This window comes from Apis laboriosa, unplaced genomic scaffold, assembly GCF_014066325.1.
Source record: "Apis laboriosa isolate Shangri-la unplaced genomic scaffold, ASM1406632v1 scaffold14_cov150, whole genome shotgun sequence".
In the NCBI taxonomy this organism is placed as follows: domain Eukaryota; kingdom Metazoa; phylum Arthropoda; class Insecta; order Hymenoptera; family Apidae; genus Apis; species Apis laboriosa.
Genome location: NW_025221798.1, coordinates 2,233,579 through 2,254,719, shown reverse-complemented (window position 1 = coordinate 2,254,719; position 21,141 = coordinate 2,233,579). Strand labels below are relative to the sequence as shown.

Genomic DNA, 21,141 nt, shown 5'->3' with positions numbered 1-21,141 from the left:
AATGAATTTTCAATATGGCGTCATTAACGTATTAGAACATACGTCGCGTTAATCGTTAATAAATAATTAATTAAGAAAAATTTTTCATTAAAATTGTTATAGGAAACTTGCTTGAAGTTCTATCTTTAAGATTCAAGCTTAAAAGTGCAGAATATTTAATTAGAAAACGAGTAATTAATGAATTTTTAATATGGCGTCCTTTGATTGGCGGGAAATACTCTCTGTCCTTCTCGCACAATGTTGCGTTCCTTGTCTGTGACGTCACACGAATTCGCATACCTCCTTGTACATTCTGCTATGCTAATAACGAGTCCGAGCTTCGGTGATCCAAACGCGAGATGGCGTTGATCATCAAAATTTTTTAAACGTCCATACTAACTTATACATACAATATATTTTGTTAAATAATGTTTATAGGATCAAAGAAAAGAGTACGATAAATGAATTATAATTTTATTAATTATTTATATGGAAGTGTATAATAGCGTAAAGTGGAAAATAAGTGAAAAATATTCTTGAAAGAATAAATTTATTTGAAAAATATACGTATTATACATATGTAAGTAAATAATGTATCATTATATATGTTAATAATATTTTACTTTTAGGTTAGTTTATAATTGTATAATTAAAATTAATTTTTTATTACAAAGAAATTATATACATCCATATAATAAATATTAATTTATTATATTATCTTGCTTCAGGTTGCAAAAAAGCTTTTCATATGTTAAAAACTAATACAATAGAATGGAGTGATTTTTGTTAGTATTTTAAACTATAAATCATAAACAGGTAAAAAATTGAAAATACATTGAGAATACATTGAAAATTGAGAAACAATTGAATTGTTCTGGATCATATTTCTATAATAATTTCAAAATTTTAATTGTTAAATTAATTTATTTAAAAATATGAATAAAAGAAGAAATATGAATATATAAATCAATTTTTTACATCTTATATCTAGCATAGAAATATGACATAATCCACAAAATTAAAATAAGATTATAAAAGTATTTTTGTACTTTTTATATTCACTTCTGAAGAAGAAATATCATTTCTTTAGTTTTTAAATATATATAATCATATATAATAATATAAAAAATATATATATACATATATATATATGAATTAATGAAAACATATATAAGAAATAGATAATATAAATGAAAAAAAATTAGATAAGAAAGGAGTATACATAAATATTTCATCTATCTAAATCATGTAAGATATTAAATACAAAAATATCTGTATTCATAGATAGTTAACAAATAATAAAAATAAATAATACAAAAACAAGCAATAAAATTAAAAACTAAATAAGATAAGAATAATACTTATAATATAAAATTCTCTACAGCAACCACACAAGAATATGGTCATTTTTTAATGTCGGGAACGCATTCTACTCTAAAAAAACTTATGACCCAACGAAACTTGAATTAGGGTATCCATCGAAAAGAAAAATCCTTTTCTCTTCTTTCACGGTTATCCATCGTCCGTGCTTAAAGTCCGCAGTTTCCACAGGAACGAATTCGTGGGATACCGCAAATCTTGAAGTTCCTCGTGCTAACACACATTCAACGAACCTCTTCGATTTCCCGTAATCTGTGAATCGACAGCTGAGCGAGATACAGCTTCTTGGATTAGTTACTGCATGGAATAATCAATGAAGTAATAATGGTAACATGTTCAATCATAAATGAAAGATCAAACTTAAAACTTACTATAAAATTTCTTTCAGATATATTATTCAAAGACTGCCAAAAATGAATTTGATTTCTTGCTGTAAAATCTACGATTTTTTTTGAACGATTTATCAGATTCGATTGAATTGTTTTACATATATAAAAGTAAAATATTAAAAAATTAAGAAATACACATAAAAAAAGAAGAAAGAATATTTATGCATTTTATATTAAGATGAATTAATCTCGACTTTTTGAATTTGGTATCCCATGATTCTTTTCTCATATTACAAATTTATGGTGGAGTGCAATTTTTCTTCCTGCAATGCATCAGTCATTGAATTGTTTTTCAAACGTTCCGCAAACTTCAATGGAACTTTTTTAGAGGATTTATTCCAGTCGGAGATAAAAGTTGCTCTAAATGGAAATCTCAAGAGATTGCGATAGTTTCTCGAGGAAGGTTCGAAAGGATAAGAAAATTTTTGCAATTAAGATTTTTTTAATCGAAGATCTTATTGAAAGATATATACCTAGATTAAAGTTATAGAGATATAAAAGATGTTTCATTTCATCTTAATTTTATTGAACATCAAATGATTCATTTTACCGAAATTCTGATGTAATAATTATAATTGAAATTAAATAAAAATATTTATAAGAATAATGGATATATTTGAATATTAAGAATATAGAGAAAATAAAAATGAATTTGAAAAATAATTTGAAAATGAATCTATATCATATTATAGATTAAAGCTGTGTGTAATTAATTCAGGTATTGTTTTTTATATTTTGATATTTTCATTTAATTTTCAATCAAATAAAGAATAAGATAACATCGACAATAACGTTTAAATTTATTTTTAGATTGCAATTTACGATTAACCAAAAAGAATCAACCTAGAACTCTAAATTCATCGAATTGATCTCTTTGAAATCCTGCCTTTCCTAAGTAGTCAAGATTTAAGTGGTAGGTCATGGACGGCGCCCTTCGATTATCAGCCCAATCGAATGCTTTTACCAAAGAGGTTACTCAGATCCGATCATCGATCCTTTGCCACCCTCATCCAATGAACATTTCTAAAGCTCTGCACGTGACACATGAATAACCATCAGCCACAAGGTGATACTCCTGGACCACAAGCTGATTACGTACTATCGTATCCTCGAAAGTGTTTAAATAAGAGAATTTTGAGATTAGAATAATTTTTAATTTTTTTTTTTAGCTTTCCTTTACACATTTGGATTAAAGTTAATATTTTATACATATTTAGTCAATGATATATATCTGATAATAGTTAAAATATAATTAAACATATAACTAAAGGTTGTAATTAAAGGATGATAAATTTATTCTGATAATTTTTAATTATTATCTACAATATATGTAAAAAAAATTTTCCATCAATGTAATTGAATAAATTGAATAACTAATAACTCAATAATACCAATTATTGTATGAAAATATATATTTCTTGAATTAATTTTTTTTTTTTTTGAATTAAGGCAAACTTTTTTTAATTGAAGCAAAATGATCACATCAAAAATAATCGTATTATACATTCTTATATTATTATGTTAACACATTATTATATTAATTTTCATATAATAAATACTGAAAACAATTATTTTAAAAAATTATTTAATTTCCAAATCTAAATTATTTTAAATTTAGTTTCTTTAAAAAAAATCCAATTATCAAAATAAATTTGTCTCTCTATCAATTCAGATAGTTAATGTTTCACAGCTCTTTCAATCGATCCATTCACTTTACAGAACTCACAATCTTTCCAATTTTCAATCGATTATCAAAAAAAAAAAAAAAAAATTCAGTTATCAGAACATATTTGCCTTGCTATTAATTCAAACAGTCAACGTTTCACAATTTTCCAAATCGACCCCCTCAATTTCCATTGAAATTTACCACTGTCATAAAAATTGAATGGCAAATATCGAATCATAAAAACTTGAATCAAAGTCAATTACTATTCTCAATACATTTCAGTGCAAATGCACGTAGATATAGTGTATATCATGTGACACAGTGGCCAGAGAATCTCTAACAGAAGAGAAAAAAAAAAAAATATTATAAATGGCTTCCACTTTGAGGATCAGTTGGAGGTTTTCATCTCGTGATAAAATGGACGGCGACAGAGTTCTTAGAAACTTTTTCGTCGGTGTTACGTTATCTCGAAGATATCTTTGAGGAGTTTCGAATTTATCCTTGAAGGAAAAAGGTTTTGAGATTTCTTCTCTTTTCTATTCTTTTTTTCTTCTTCTTGGAAAAATTCGCGAGTGAAAACATTTGGATTACTTGGCGAGATGTTAGATGGAATCACGCATCTTTTTGACTTTATTAAAGTGCAAGATAGAAAGACGTTTTCGCAAGCACCGGCTGACGTATTCAATAAAGGAGGATTTTGACGGTAACGGTGCTGCAAAAATTGGCAGCATTGAAAATCGGTTGGTTGTAATTTAATTTTGAAAATTCAGATTGAAATATTGCAAGATTGACTAATTATAAAGATATTATAAATGAAATAGAAAATTATTATTGATAATAGTTAATTGATTACAGTTTAATTTCGAATATTCAGATTGCAATATTTTTTTTTTGAAATGCTATAAGTATAATTATATTTATATGGGTAATAAATAATTAGACATTATTTTAAATAAAATACTTTTTATTTTATGTAATTAAACCAATTCTTCTTACAACAATAATAATACATTTATATATTTTTAATTGGATGTTTATAAATTTTTTTTATGAATTTTAAAATCATAAAGGAAAATATACATGTATGCATACTTCATATGTTATAAATAATCATGAAATAAAATAGAATTTAGTACAATAAAAAATGAATATAAATCATCTTACAAAGCTTTCAATTTTACAAATTATTATAAAAAGTTACAAATTATAAATTACAATAATGTAATAATATATATATCTATATAAAATATAAATTAAATAAAACGGTATAATATTATAAAAAATAAAATACAGAAATTAATATTTTACATTAAAACGTCAAACTTTTATAAAAATTAATTTACAATAAATTACATCAAAATAATTTATTTCTTAAAATTATTTTTTATATATCTTCTTATCTTCTAATTTATCTAATTTCTTTCAGTACAAAAATTCCATGCTTTCCAAATCCTGTTTCAAATCCGCAACATCCATCGTGTCAGAGATCAACGACGTTAGAAGTTTCTTGAAGAAATTAAATGTTTTGTTCTCTATGATTTTCCAGCTTTTTGATCAAAATTCTGAAAAAAGAAAAAAAAAACGAAATATAAGCGAAGACTTTTCGCAAGAAGATGGTATAAAGGTGGTGGTAAAGGGAATGAAATTTTCAGCAAATATTTTCTTTCTTATGAGAGAAATATCGTCGACTACATTTCCACAATGACATTAAAAACTAGCTGCGCGTTTTGCTTTTATTATCGTAGGTCCGCCTTTTGAATAATACATCGCGTTGTAGCGCACAGTTACTCAAAACCAATATGTACAAGGTGTTAATATATTCCTAAGATATCTTGAAAGATCGATTCTAGAGACCGAAATAACCGAAATGAAAGTCAGTATATAAAAATTATTATTAGATTGTAATTTGTCTACGCTAATTAAATTCTTTAAATTGTAAATTTTTTCTTAGTAATTTTTCTTAGTAATTTATATCTAACCTCTTCAATATATTCAACAAATCAAAAATACATCTCAAATCATAATTTCGTTAAAGACATGCAAGCAGTATCAATCGGAACATATTGTTTTATTCATTGTTCTTCAGAGATCAAAAACCATCTGAACAATAATATATATCCGATTCTTTGCGCAGCATGAATTTTACATAGAGGGCGCTTCGATACACCTTTATCAAAAGCGCCTATTCAGAAAACTCGGCGTTTCTTCGTCAATACTGCTGGCGATGGGATTTCCGGTTACACGGAGACATGAAAGCGCAGCTACCGTTTCCATTTTTCGCGGAACCACCGGCCCGATCGCGAAATTGGAATTTTAAAAATACGAATCATGAGAAGGTTCGCTCGATTACCGTGTACCGGGGTTATTTGAGAACGGGCTGTCAGTTTCAGCGATGATCTCGATCTCTACGAGCAACGATCCGGCGAAATGGAATTATCGAACACCTCTCTCCTCCCCCTGACCATGCGTGGAAAAAGATTGTGAAATTTTGTACGCGATGAATAGTTCTGGAGTGTTCGGAGCGAATGGAATTAAAATATAATTTGGGTTGGGAATTGGATGTTGGAAAAATTTGAAATGATACACGTAAAAGATATTGAAAAATTATTAAAAAAAAAAAAATTTCTAAAATCTCGTACTAAATAGATGAATTATCATTGTTTACTAAATGGAATTGAAATATAATTAAATTAAAATAATATGTACAAAAATGCGAAAGTAGAGATCAATGAAATATTAACAAATAAAAAAAGTAACAAGTCTTGAAGTAAAATTTGACACTATATTGTTACGAATAGATTTGTATCTTTATTATTTTGATTTATTAAACAAACAAAAGGGAACAATTACTTTTAGAAAATTAAAATCAATAATATTTATATTTTTATATCTACACTTATATTATATTATTAATAAGCAATACAAATTAATCTTCATCAATTATATAATATGTGCAAAAAAAAAAAATAAAATCTTAGCTAAATATATAAAAATATCAATTCAAATAGCTGTATTTCACTGTAGATTTCAACTGAATTAAAATCAACTGAATTAAAGAAAAATATCATCCAATAAAAGAGAATACACTACTTCATTTTAAAGAAGTAAAAGTAAGAGATGGTAATATATCAAGTTCATAAAGAGAAAAAGAGATCTTCCTGTTCTTAGAAATCTTCCTATTACAATTATATAAAAAGTGACACAGAAAAAAGATTCTGTTCAAAAATAGTTCAAACAAATAATATTTTCCATTATTAATAAAATTATATATTAATAAAAATTTAATTTTATTAAATGTGGAGATGTGTTATTCAATATTCTTTCCAAAAAAATCAATCTTATTGAATTTTGATATAATATTAACAATGGAAAACTTATATGGACAGGAAAGGATATCCGGTTATTTCACCCAGTTCGATTGTACGAATCATTGATATTTGATCGTTCAAGATCACTGGATCAAGATTCCTTCAAGATCAAGATAGATCATTCGATAACTATACTGATAAACGGATAAAACTAGATAGAATATTAATCTTTTCGAAAATCGAAACAAAAAATATGAATTATCAGAATTGTGCAAGACAATTTTTTATATAAATTTTTATGGAAATATACAAATGGTAAAAAGAATATAAATTTTAAATCAGATTAATAAAATCAATGTTACTAATATTACAATAGAACTTAAACGTTATAAAATAAAATAAGTTTGAAGATAATTTTGGAGATGTTTTACGTAATTATAACTCTGCGAACTATAAAGTTTGAACTGTGTGGCTAACTTTCTGTCTGTTGAAATTCTAAACTGACTTCCATCAGCTATCCATCTTTGTATAAAATAGCCATTCATTGAAAAATTCATAAAAACTGAAATAATTTTATTTTATATCATAAATAAAAATTATATAATGTACACATAGAATTTTATTATAAATATTTCTAATTATTTCGAATCAACTCAAATAATTATAATTAATGTACGTTAAATTAATAGCTATTCATTTTTTCAAGTATTTCAAGAACAAAAATATTTTAATCGAATGTGACTCAAATCTTATAAACGGAGTAATGATTATGAATGTACATGTTTTTAGGTGAGTGAAGGGTTCTTAAGGTTAAATGGATAGCTTGAAATAAAAAAAAAAAAAAATTTACCAGTGAAACTTTACGGAAAAAATTTAATATAAAATTTTAAAAGAAGAGAGTCATTTACTAAAATAATTTAAATAAAGGATTCAAAGGAAAAGTGACATTTCTTATTCATTTGCAAAAAATTTGTTCATCACTTTTTCATCAATTTTTTGTTCTTCTTCAATAATGGAATAACAAGAATAAAAAAATCTGGAATAACAAGAATAATGGAAACAGTAGCTGAAGTAAGATTTATACATTATGCAGATATTGTAACGTATCTACTCATTTTTTTTTTTTTTTAATCAAGAAAAATATTATTTTCAAAGATATTTTCATTTCCCACGCATACATACATAACAAGCGCTCAGAAAAATGCTACTGCATTGCAAATACAGGTAGATTTCACGAAGGCATACATAACCTAACTTATAAACGTGACGCGCATTACCTTGAGAATCGAGCTTTCGTAAATCTTCGTATGATACGTCTACATCACTCGCGATCGTTATATGGAATTTACCATGGAACAAATCCAGATATCTAACCATTTCCTTTTAAGGAATTCCTTTCACGAAGAAACGAAAATCGAATTTACTCACTGCCAATCGTGTTCCATTTCGCGCGAGCAATTTGTCTTAACCCAATCGTGTTTTAGCTCCTCCGAATAGTGTTTTTATGACCAATCGAATTCTGATGTTTTCAGAAGAAGAGATCGATTATACTAAATAGAAGGATGAAAAATTTCATGAAAAAAAAATCTCCAGATATTTCAGAGGTCAGACGAATAATATTAAATCGTTATGCAAGTGATTCGATATCGACACGAGTAATATAGGTCAGACGAATAGTAGATATGATAAAATTAAACATGTTCACAAATAATGTAATTTTCTTGATCGAATAAATTTTGTAGACAATATAGATTATATTGACTCAATATACGAATACTTATATACTAATACGTATTTATATACAAAATACAAATACATTTTGAATTATATAGATCTAAGTATAAGTTCATTTTCAAATAGAATAATTAATATTCTTATATTTTATAATTTTTATTATAACTTATAATATTTTTATAATAATTTATTATACTAATTTTGCTCATTTTACGATTATAAATTTTTTCGATTTAATAATTGCAAAAATTTTTATTATCTAACAATTAATTTGAAAATATAATGAGTAATGTTGACTATTCCAAGTATTCTAGAAATTGCATGTATTTTTTGTTTAAACTTCCACTTTGTCACTGTCATCGTGATATGAATCTTCGTATAATACAACTGGGACACAAAGTTGCATCATTTGTTTTAACATTATGTTTCTCTGATTGTCTCCATTTTAACATAAATTTTCCCATTATATATTCCAATAATCATTATGCCAATTTGTATTATTATATTTTTATCCCTTCCTCAATATAAAATTTAACATTATTTTAAAAATATACAGTTTATAGGCAAATACAAATTGTTTTCATAATTGAAACTTTACATCACATATCCAAATTGATAGATAATTAATATTTAAAATAGTTTCAAAAATGTGTCGTTAATTTAACAAAAATTAGAGACATCTCGACAGAGATACGTCCCTAATTCCAATAATTATTAATATAACTGTATCTAAATCGAGCAAGTAATAAACGAGCCAGAACAATCATTACCAGAAACATTGTTTTCCCACAGCGTTCGTAATTAACCTCATTAACTCGTAGAATAATTGCTGTTTACGTTGTCCGATCACGGACTAGCTTCAATATTCCATGGAATAGCATCTTTGTCAGAGAATTGCATAACAGTCGTCGCCACCATTAATTTCTATCTACAACCGAATTTCATTGGAATACAAAATAAGTAATATCATATCGCCACGATTAACATAAGTAATATAAATCAAACATGTGGTATAGATATATTTTGGTCAAACATCGCTATAGAATATGTTATATATGGTACATAATATACTATAGATTTATTATGATCACACAAGTAGATATGGATTTCAATCAAACGAGTTACATGAACAATACTCATTATAATATGAGTAATAATAAATATTTGAATGAGTAGCCAATTAGACAAATTATATTAACAATAGAATATAATTATTCAAGTAGATAAAACTGGTTCTGACTAAGACATATTCCAATCAAACAAATACGCAATTTTTAACTGTACAAAAGTACAAGACATTAAATAAATTTAGTTCAAAACGCAGATGCATATTTTTCCTCCTGTTTCATTGGAAAAGAGACTTTATGCAAATTTACTATCGAAATTGTTATCCCCGCTTCCAACTCCATTAACAGGGATTCGTTAATTCGGACGAGAGTTGGCCGATGCTAAGTGATTAATTAATTTTCAATTGCCACTCGATACTCCCCTCTCGTTATTCCCGAATTACTTGACTCCTCCGATAGAGGGAAGAAGAGAGGGAAGAAGAGAGGGAGGGGAGGGAAAGGAGAGAAGAACAAGCTCGAATCCCTTTCTTCTTTTTTTTTTTTTTGGTCGGTGGCGTTTTTCAACTTGAAATCGAGTTCATCGATTCGACGCCATTATCCTTCTCATTACGCGCTAATTAAAGCCTCTTCGCCAGCCCCGACAATGAGGATAAATGTGACAATTGGAGACAAAGTCGTGGTAAAAAAAAAGAAAGATATTAATCTTACAATGGCACATTGAGGTCTTTTTTCAAGAAGGAAAAATTTTAGAAAAAAATTTATCCGTGATTCTACTCTTGCATCGAAGAGAAATTACACAAATAATAACACTTTACTCATTGATTATTTTTCGTATAAAAAATATTCGCGATTATCTTTCGAGGTGAAAATAAGTTTTTGGCGTGTCACTTGGAGATGATGGAGGGAAGAGAAAAGAGGATTATTATAGGAAACGCACGATGAAAGTGCACATCATCCGCGAGAAAAATGGCAATAAGTAAGACGATGGAGACGAAGGAAAATCGATCGGTGTTCGTGTACAAACCACCAAGTGCCTCTTTTCATCGAGATGTGAGACGATTGGACTGATACCGGATACAAAGACGTTCATCCAGAATCGAAGCTTCTAGAAAATAGGGACTATCCCTTCTTGAGATATACAGATATTTCATTCTAATGAAATTCGATCTGTCTGAAGCAAATGAAATCGTTACGTATCTTGTAAATATTGCTATTGAATATTAAATCTAATTCTCGCTAAATAAATTATTCTAAATTATTCTTGTACTATTTTCTGATCAAAATCTGATAAATATACATTGTAATATAGACAGGATCGTATAAAAGATATCCATGTTCAAAATATATCGATCATGGTTAAACAAGATAGACAAATAGCGTAAGCTAAAAATGGAATATACTGTTCACTGGTGGAAAGAAGTTTCGCGGGCGGCAGAGGGGCGAGACGGCTCCTTTACGACGCTTTGTTGACATCATACACTACACACCAGTAGAAAAAACTCGAATATTCGAAATCACAAAAATTATTTCGGAAACTGACTGGAAATATTTTCGAAACTATCTATACTCGAATATGAAATTATATTTTATAAATTAAACTATCGTCACAAATTATAATTAACATGTTACGAGATATAACAAAATTATATCGATACGATTAGAATATTCCGAATGCTAATGCATTTAGATTTAGATCGTCGTTTTGGATTAGTATATATGATAAATACCATGAAAAAGAAAAATGCGTTTCCATCAGTGAACAGTACATCGTATATTATCATGCATACACTGGAACATCATGTCCAATGAAACGTTCGCATTTCTTTTCAAAGCAAGACCTATCTCCTCGATTTTCATTCTCCATTAGTCACTTAAATAAAAAAAAAAGAAAGAAAGAGCATTAATATTGTCATTATTCGTTCAAGGTAACAAAGCAAAGAAGATCGGATTTTTCTTCTCTTCCATCCTGTCTTATCGACAGATAAATCGATCCGCGCGCGAAAGAAACGGCCAAATTATCCAAATATCCTTTCGCTTCTCCACTTTTTCGCTCGTGCCATTGCGCCGTATCGATTCCCCTCTCTCTTCCCACTCCCTCTCGAATTAATTCGAAAGTAATTCGTGCCCGATCGAGCTCGAACAAGATGCACAGAGACGAGTTAGCTTCGATCAGGGAAGAGCTGATTGTGTGTACCGAGGCGAACTATTCTGAAGCGTTAAAGTTCAAATCGATCAGCTACGGTTCGTGAGGAAGAGGAAGGGAGGGGAGAACGGTTTAATATCGTTCCCACGGAACGTGGCCACGAGAGCGGGAAATTATTTTCCTTGGCGGTTTGCAGTCGTCCAGGCGCGGGACGAACAAATCGGCTCTTCCAAAGTGGAGAATGGCGATGTTTCTTTTTTCCCTTTCTCCTCGAATAAGAGGGGAGAGAAGGGAGGGAGATAAGTACATATACACTTACACACACGTAGAAACGGCCGTTGTCCACTCGTAAATTAACCGATTCCGTTACTTTTATTTCATTATTCCATTCGGATGGAGCGTTTGGTGTTTGTACCTCACTTTAACCTCACTTTCGGAGTTTTTGTCAAGGTAAACAAGATTTTTCAACCTACGTTTCGTTTCCCTTCACTTTACAAAGTGTGTTTTCAATGTATATAATTCAATGTTTTTGTTGGCAGGAATTTTTTGTTCTCGTGAGTGAAGTGTGATAAAATAACTCTCTTAGAGCACGGAGAGAAAGAGAGAGAGAGAGAGGGAATACTGCCTCTCCATTTGTCGCAAAAGGATCTTTTCCACGAGGCGAATTACACTAACGGAAACAAACTTTTAAAATCTTTTATTTTAGATTTTAGTTCTGTGTATTAAGCGTTATAACGAGTTATTTATTTTTAATTAAGAAGAAAAGAGAACAAAATAAATCCCTTAGGTTTCCAATCCAATTAAAACTTATTCAAAAACGTAGAGCTGGTGTTTGCAATTTATCGCGTGAACAAGAAACAGGGTAATCGGTAAAAACAAACAAATATCTTAATGCACGAGCGTGCCAAGAATTCACCCGTGTTTTCAATGCTCGTAAATTAGCACTTCCCCTATTATTCTGCTCGAGCTATTATCCTACTCGAATAGTAGCGAGCGTGCACCTGTATATTTGCACACACAATTCTCCTTTCTTCTCTTCTCGGGGGGAGAGGAAGTGAGAGAGGGGGAGAAGAGGGCCACTCTTTCCGAGTGACCGAGTTTTCGCCGAGCAAAAGCTGGAAAACGCGAATTTAATTGAGAAGACAAAGCGGGCAAAGAAAGGCCAGAAGGAATGAAGGGTTTGGATCGAGGATTGACGGTTGTCGAAGGGAAAGGCTAATTCCGGGGAAGGTTAATTTCTCGGATATCGATTTTTACGCCACTGATCCTTGGATTGTCTTACTCGATAGATTGAAGTTATGGCGGTAATGAAAAAAGGATCTTAATTCGTAAGATTAAATCCTTAGGGGGGATTAAGAATTGAGATCATTTCCATCGTACGTGAATTGGTAAAGAATCTGGATAGAAAATTTTTTTTCTAAACAGAAGAACGTTGAGATTCTATTCTGATTATTACAAATTTATTCTGTATATCTTTAAACACATCTTATTGCGAATAATTAATTGGACGAAAAGCAAAGGGAAAATCTCCTAACCTAAATATTTCTGCATTTTATAAAACAGAACGAAAATTTTTCTATTCCCTTATTTACGATATTCACGAAATAACAAAATTAAAGAATATATTTTTTCAGGGGAAAAAGATAGCTCTCGCATAGATAGCTTCAACAAAATTGTTACATTTAATCTTGGCGATTCAAATACGGTCGATTCAACCCGATCGTTCCCAATGTAACAAGTTGGAAATTTTTTTGAAATTCACAATTGATGCTACTTGGGTGGAGGGGGGAGCGGGAGGAGGAGGGAAAGAGGAGGAAGAGGGGGGGGAATTACGGGCGGAATGCGAAATTTTTCCACCAACGTGGCTTTTAAAGCGGAAATCTCATTTCGGTGTCGCGGCCACGTGCGCCGTATAAAGAATTCATACCGGAAACCGCTTTGCATCCTACTTTCCGGATGGTTACGTGGGCAACGTTCGATGAGCGGGCGTATCCTCGTGATACACGTGAACACAGCAGAACGAGATATCCATTTTCGATTCCCCTCTTATTTTTTTTTTTTTTTTTTATCATCGAATTTTTTCTGCCCATTTTCGTGAAACTTAACGTGCGTATATTCGTGCCAAATTACGTAAGATCGCTACGTTATTCACGAGATTATTTATAAAGATATTCTGGACTATTTACTATTATTTATTATTTATTTTTTACTTTAGTTAATGTTTTAATTAGTTTGGCGTTTAACAAATGTGAAAATATGATATATCAAGTGTTATCTATGATTATCTATGATATTTGATTCGAAAATTGGAGGAAAAATGCAAATGACGGTCAATTGGATATTAACTTGAAATTAGATTGTTGATACACGAATAATTTTATTTTACATTAAATTTATATATCGATTAATATAAACGAGACTCTACGATATAACAAAACGAATATACATAAATTCTGCAATTCAACGAAAGAAGATAAATAAATATCAACTGAAACTTGATTCGTCGTTCTCTGTTGTTGCCAACTTTTAATCGTGATTTGAATCAAAAGCAATAGGAATTCCCTCGAGAGCATTGGATATAGTCTTAATGTATTCAGGGGCTAAAATTGTGGCTGTCGTTATATATGTATCCGGTGATTACATTTTATTTATGTACACATGCACGTTCGATCTCTGGGGGAGGTGTGTATAAGTTAAATTTCACGACGACGAAACTTAATAAAACTTTCGAAACCGACCCGAGATCCTTGTATTGAACTTCTAAATTAACTTCAGCACGAGTCTTTTCGAATTTGATCTTCTCTTCTCCCGGCGATACAACTGAATATCTTGTTTGTTATTATTCTTGTTATTCTTTAGTATGATTTCACTAGGGAATTCACCAGGATATAGGGAAATCACTTTCGACTCAATCGTGATTCTCCATTCGTTATTATTTCAAAATTCATTTTTGTCGAGAATAAAATTGGAATATTTTTATGGTTAACTCTCGATTTTCCATCGTTAATTCCTTTAAATTATTTTGAATATTTATTGAGTTACATTTTATAGGGGAAACTAAAATAAAACTAAAATATTTTTGGTTAACTTTCGATTTTCCATTTTCGTTAATTCATTTAAATTATTTTGAATATTTATTAGATTCATATTTTATAGGGGAAACTAAAATAAAACTAAAATATTTTTGGTTAACTTTCGATTTTCCATTTTCGTTAATTCATTTAAATTATTTTGAATATTTATTAGATTTATATTTTATAGGGGAAACTAGAATAAAACTAGAATATTTTTAGTTAACTTTCTATGATTAATTCCTTTAAATTATTTTAAATATTTATTGGGTTTATATTTTTTTATAATTTATAATGGGATTAAGATGAAACCAAGAATTTTCTGTGATAAAAATTTGGTCTGTGATAAAAATTTTTTTTTGTTAATTGTGAACTCTTTCCAACAGTTCCTTACTTCCTTACTTGCTGGAAACATAGGTTTGGAATAATTAGAGCATTGCCTATATAACGTTTATGCGACACAATATTCCAACTATAGAAACGTTGTATGCAAATTTGAAAAGCAAATAATGAGATAATAAAGGCAAATGCGGAGCAAACGTGTGCGCGCGCGCGCCTCTAAAATACGGGAAAACATTCAAATCATCCCGACAACTATAAACGCTACTAGGATTATTATGCCGCGTGGAAATTACTAAAACATTACTAGTGGAAATTTGAATAATGTTACGCCTAATATAACTTAAGCACAACGCATAATTTCGAGATTATTTTGAGAAAGGAGCGTTAGAAATTCCTGTAGACGAAGAAAGATTGAGAAAGAAAGAAAGAAAGAAAGAAAGGAATTGGATTAAAGGGAAGAGAAGAAGAAAAAGTATGACTTTTACATCTTTTGCATATTTAAAAAGATGGAGATCAAATTTATTTAATCGAGTCGTATAAAACATGGGATGAGATAAAAATGAACAATCTCCTTCTTCCTTTTGAGAGAACACAAGAACACGGTCCAAGCAACTTTTTGAAAAAATATAAAAAAGAGATCCAGAGCAACATTCGTTAAAAATTCCTCCTCCTCCTCCATTTTCCTTGTTTTTTTTTTTTTTTTTTTTTCTTATAAATTTATGCGAGCATGCAAAAAGTCGCGGCATTAAAAGTTATATAACACTTGTTCAAGAATGTTTCAAGCACTTTGGGTAGTTCTAAAGATATCATCGGTCCAGGAAAATCTTCTGGCATAACTTAAACTTTCGTTTTGCCCGCGAAATAAGTTACGATTCTGTGAATTTATGTTTTCTTCTACGGAGCCAATGCCAAATTTCACAAGAAGAAAAAAAAAATCCTTGAAAAAATCGTATTGAAAATTCTTCTCTCTCAATTAAATAAGAAAATATATAAAAATTATACTTTTTTTGTACAATTATGAATATAACATAATTTTCTAATTACTAATTCTCAAAGAATCTCATTTTTTTTTATTATATGCTCTTTAATTATCCATAACTAAGAATCATCGAACAATTAAAAAAAAAAAAAACGAAACAAATTTTTATCTTTATTCCTTATATTTCTTAATTTAATTCAAACACAAGTTTAATCATCAACACGATTCAATCGAAAATTATCGATAGAAATAAATTTCAAATAGTCAATATTTTTAATCATCAAATACAATATTTTTAATCATCAAATCGCCTCTGTCGATTCTCAGACACCCGGTAGATTTACGCGATAAATTTATCCATTGCGACACATTTCCCCGCACGCGAGATTGTTTTATTATCTCGTCCCAGTGGCGTTTTACATTTCCATAAATAAATTCGTATTTCGCCTTGAAAAAAAAAAAAAAAAGATAAAACGAAAGAAAGAAACGAAGAGTCGTTCGATACGATTCAAATCGTCGACGAATTGTATCCAATTAAAAAAAATATAATTCGTATTCGCTCACACGGATGGCACACGGATTCTCAATCCTTCCACTCGTGTTTTTCTGTTCCAGTTGTGTGCGGCGTCGGAGCGGATGTGGCGTACCATCAGCACGTCATGGGGTTTTACGTTACGTGAGGATAATTCAACATGCGTATGCCGTAATTCAACTCAATTATCAGATACAGAGGAGCAAATATCAAAATATTGGGATAGAGTGTGATAGAAAGAGAGAGAAAGAGAGAGAGAGAAGAATTCCTTGTTCGATTTTGTTTCTTTTCTTTTTTTTTTTTTTAACTTTTTATAACGATTATATATAAATTGAAAAGGGGATTAATGATTAGGATTGTATTTTATTTATTTGTAAGTGGTATAATTTTTTTTTTTTTTTAAGAATTTGGAATTTGAAGTGGAAATTTTAAATTTAATTATTAGGTATTCGATGGAATGATTGAATAATTATTTTCTTTTTTTTGTTCGATTTTTGATAATTTGTCTCAATATTATTATTATTGTTGTGGGAAGGATATTGTAAAATTTAAAATTTAGAGTTTTATCAATTATTTGTATAGAGGATGATATTAAATAATGAATTATTCAAATGAAAGGAGAAGAGAAATATTTCTTATTTGATTAATTTGATCAAGTTTTTGTGATGGAATATTTATGGATGTTAATAAGTTTGTAATTAAAAGTTTTAAAGTTGATTAAAAGAAAAGGATAAATATCAGATTATCAGAAATGAAATGAAAATTAAAAATTACATTTGCAATATTTTATTTTAAAAAACATTAAGAATATTATATTCATAAAAAAATTGTATTTTTAACATTTCATCTATTGATTTCCATTGATTCGAATAACTAATAGTTAGAAAAATCTTAATTTTGATTAAATCTCACAAATGAGAAAAATTATGAAACCACATAACCATATTCATTTAAAAAAGAATCTAAATTTGAATTTGAAATTAAAAAAGGAGACAATGACATATTTAAAAAAATGACTCTCAAAAAAAATTATATCTTCTATCTTTTTCTCTTCATTTTCACTTATTTTTAAAAGAGGCATAATTATCCTATTTTATAATATATATGCTTATAATATAATATGCTTCTAACTTCTAAAATGAAATTGAAATTATCATCAACATCGTATGAGAAACACGTTATCTAAAAAATATTATATTAAAAGTACTATTTTCTTTAATATAATATTATACATTATATCAAAACACGTATTATTAAAAATATTCAATTTCATAATACTGATAAACAAATTAGAAACTTGCACAACTTTGCTTAATTAAATTTCAATCACGAAGAAAAATCATGACCAGAATCGAATTAATTCTAGAAAGAGCATCTTTTTTCCCCCCTCCCTCTCTCCTTTTTAACACAGCCGTCAGTCGCGAATCGAATCTATCCACGAAAAATCTAATTTCAAGGCTCGATTCGATTACCGACAAACGGAAGCTTTCGCAAGCGGAAACCGCCTAGAACGAGGTTACCGGCGACGATTACCGAAATTTCTCGATATCCCGTAAAGACCGGCGTTTTTCCGCCCTTGTACACGTGACATCGATCGTTGCAATCCTCCATGACGATTATTTTAATTCGGTTTAACACGAAAAAGAACGAAGGAAATAGAAATTATAATTTTTCGCGATATACAAGTAGGAAAAATATTACGTTATAAGAGAATGCATAAGATAAGATAAGTGAGTTTTATTCGAAACGAAAAGAATATTGGTGAAAAATATCGAAAATATTGGAATTTTATTCAAATTGATTTATTTACTTCGTCTAGATTTGAAAATATAAATATATCATCTTGTTTTAAATATTATTTGAAAGTACAGATAATATCAATTTATTTGGAATAAAATTAATCAACTATAAATTTTTACTTCTATCGAAAATACGACATTATTACGTAGAATATAATAATTCGAAAACAATAAATGGAACGAAATTACTATGCACCTCAATTTACTTACCCATGATTCATCGATGATTCGAGTTCATTTACGAAAATTTACGTATTTACGACGCTTTGTTCCGCTTTTTGGCACGCGACATCGATCGTAAAGAACAAGCAGATCGTCTTGCCACGAGGTCGCAAGCGAAAAAACGCGTACGTAGATCGTTCGAGCGTGGACTTTATTTTCGAGAGAAAAATAGCTTTGGCCTTGGTAGTTTTTTGCCTATCCCTACCACGGTCGCGTCGTATTTACGGTGTTGCAAAGGAAGGATATAAGAGTGTATAGAGAAAAGAAGGATGGAAATTGAGAAAAATGTTTTACATTTTCAATGTTATTGCATTACTCTGTACATCGGATAGTAACATGACGCATCCTTTGTAACGATAGAAGAGATTTGTATCCTTTATCCCCCCGTGATAGGGAATAAATGCGAATTAAAACGAGGATATTAAATGGAGGATAATAAATGTGAAAAGAATTCTCTCGAAAAGTGAAGATTGCGAATCAAATTGAATTAATGTTTTTAAATTTGTAATTCGTGTCGATGTATGTGAACTGGGCACCGGGTTTAAATAATGAAAAATTCGTATTTTTATCAAATGAAGTAAAATGGAAATTTACCACTGAAGAATATTAACAGTAAATTTAACAATTAATTGAACGAGTCCAAAAGCTACGGAATATTAAATTTAAAAATATTATTTTTAATAAATATTAGATTTCATATTAAAAATTTTTATATAGGTATAAAATCATTCTCGCAATCTCGTTTCCAATTTTAAAATAATGAATTATTAGATGCAAATTATAGATGTAATATTTCAAGAATTTTGACATGATTTTAATAGCGACAGTATTTTGAAGGAATATAAATTAGACATTTATGAAATATGTCAAAATATGCAAACCCGGATAGATGTAATGTGATGAATATGATATACGATCGCATATGAGGTAACAAATATACATTACATTAAAATATGTAAAGAATATGTCGTATATGCGATAAATATATATCGAGAACCAAGGATAAAATAATAAAATCTCCATTATTTGAAATTCAAATATTAAGATTATAATTTAAAATGTAACAAATTATATTTATCTCCTCCTGTTATTAACCGTAGTTAATTAAAAAGCTTTATCGGCTTAAATTTATTTATTACCTAATATCTCTCTCTCTCTCTCTCTCTCTCTCTCTCTCTCTCTGCTATAACGGAGGCAAATTTAAATTTATTTTAGTATAGCGCTGTTTAACTTCTCGATTGCTTCTCGATAACTTTATCTCCCCAAATTTCGCCAATCTGATCCACCGGATAATTAACTAATATTAAAATTAGAATTTCTGTTTAAAATGACATTCATAAATTTTTTTTCTCGTAATTACATTGAATTAATTAGCAACAATTATTCGACACGAAGAATATGTTTTTAGTTTTCCTTTTTTTTTTTTTAAATGGTTGGTAAAATTTGTTCGTTGAACGTAGGATATGAAATGGATACGAGAAATAATTTTATAAAATATGCAAATACCATACCATTGCATATGTTTTCGGGGAAAAAATATGCAAAATGTACGGTTAAAACTTTCCAAAGATAAAACAAGTTTTTATCTAGAGGCTCCACTTCATTATCAATTTTCTATCAAAATTTGCATTTGTATATAAATATAAATATAACTACGTTTAACAACTAACATGAAAAATTAATATTTTTCCTTGAATTTGCTGAATGATATTTTTTAATCATTATTTATTTGAATCGAATACAGCTCCAACAAGAATAATTAATTTTTCAAACTTGCTAATTAATCTATCCACTAATCACTATCAAGGAACGATATAACCCAGCCAATAATCCATAGCACGCATCTATATTAAAATAACATTATCGATTCTAAATATAACACAGTTAAAAACCGCAATTTATTTCCGGACAATCTAATATAGTACGTATCGATTCACAGAGTACATCGAAAATGCGCACACGGTTCATATACACGGCCCTCCAGAGTCTAAAACGCTCTAAAATCCACGAATCCCATATTTAACTCGACAATTTGGTACGATATCACTCGATGAATAAACCAATCTGCGAATCGATGGAACTGCCTTTACCGAATGAATGTGCGGTAAATAATCAATTTGGGAAGATGCATCGACATAATCGAGTCTCCCGTACGAGCAAACCTCGTTACACCTTTATTAAACGAGTCAAGTATATTAATATGACCGCGCGCCACGTGTGGGAAGAAAGGAGAAGGGAGGAGAGAGAGAGAGAGAAAGAGAGAGAGAGAGAGAGAGAGAGAGAGAGAGAGAGAGAGAGAGAGAAAGAGGGGAAAGGTCAATACCGAATTACGATTCCAAGTGTACTTAACCCGGGGGATGGGTACGACAAATTGCAAATTCGCAGATCACAGCCCCGTCGTTCCAGATTACGTTCCGCTAGCCTCTATGGAAATGCGTGTTTTGCATGCATACCGAACGAACGATGAAACATAATCGAGTGTTCGAATTACGAATTAAAAGTGGCACGCACTTTGATTAAGAATCGAAAG

General features: G+C 29.5%; 1 protein-coding gene and 1 long non-coding RNA gene across 3 annotated transcripts in view; both read left to right on the top strand.

The window, feature by feature from the left end:
* Positions 1-21,141, top strand: part of LOC122710643 — an 83,665-nt gene that overhangs the window by 47,977 nt on the left and 14,547 nt on the right. The window contains exon 2 of the mRNA XM_043928622.1: positions 16,674-16,734. Coding sequence (XP_043784557.1) covers positions 16,674-16,734 — 61 coding nt within the window. The remainder of the gene's footprint in view (positions 1-16,673; positions 16,735-21,141) is intronic.
* Positions 464-3,060, top strand: LOC122710645. 2 transcript variants are annotated; one of them, XR_006345966.1, is made up of 5 exons: positions 464-559; positions 708-795; positions 1,364-1,677; positions 1,748-2,466; positions 2,559-3,060. It is a non-coding gene; the product is annotated as an uncharacterized LOC122710645 (long non-coding RNA). The 2 variants fall into 2 exon arrangements; XR_006345967.1 differs by lacking the exons at positions 464-559; positions 708-795 and adding an exon at positions 1,179-1,227.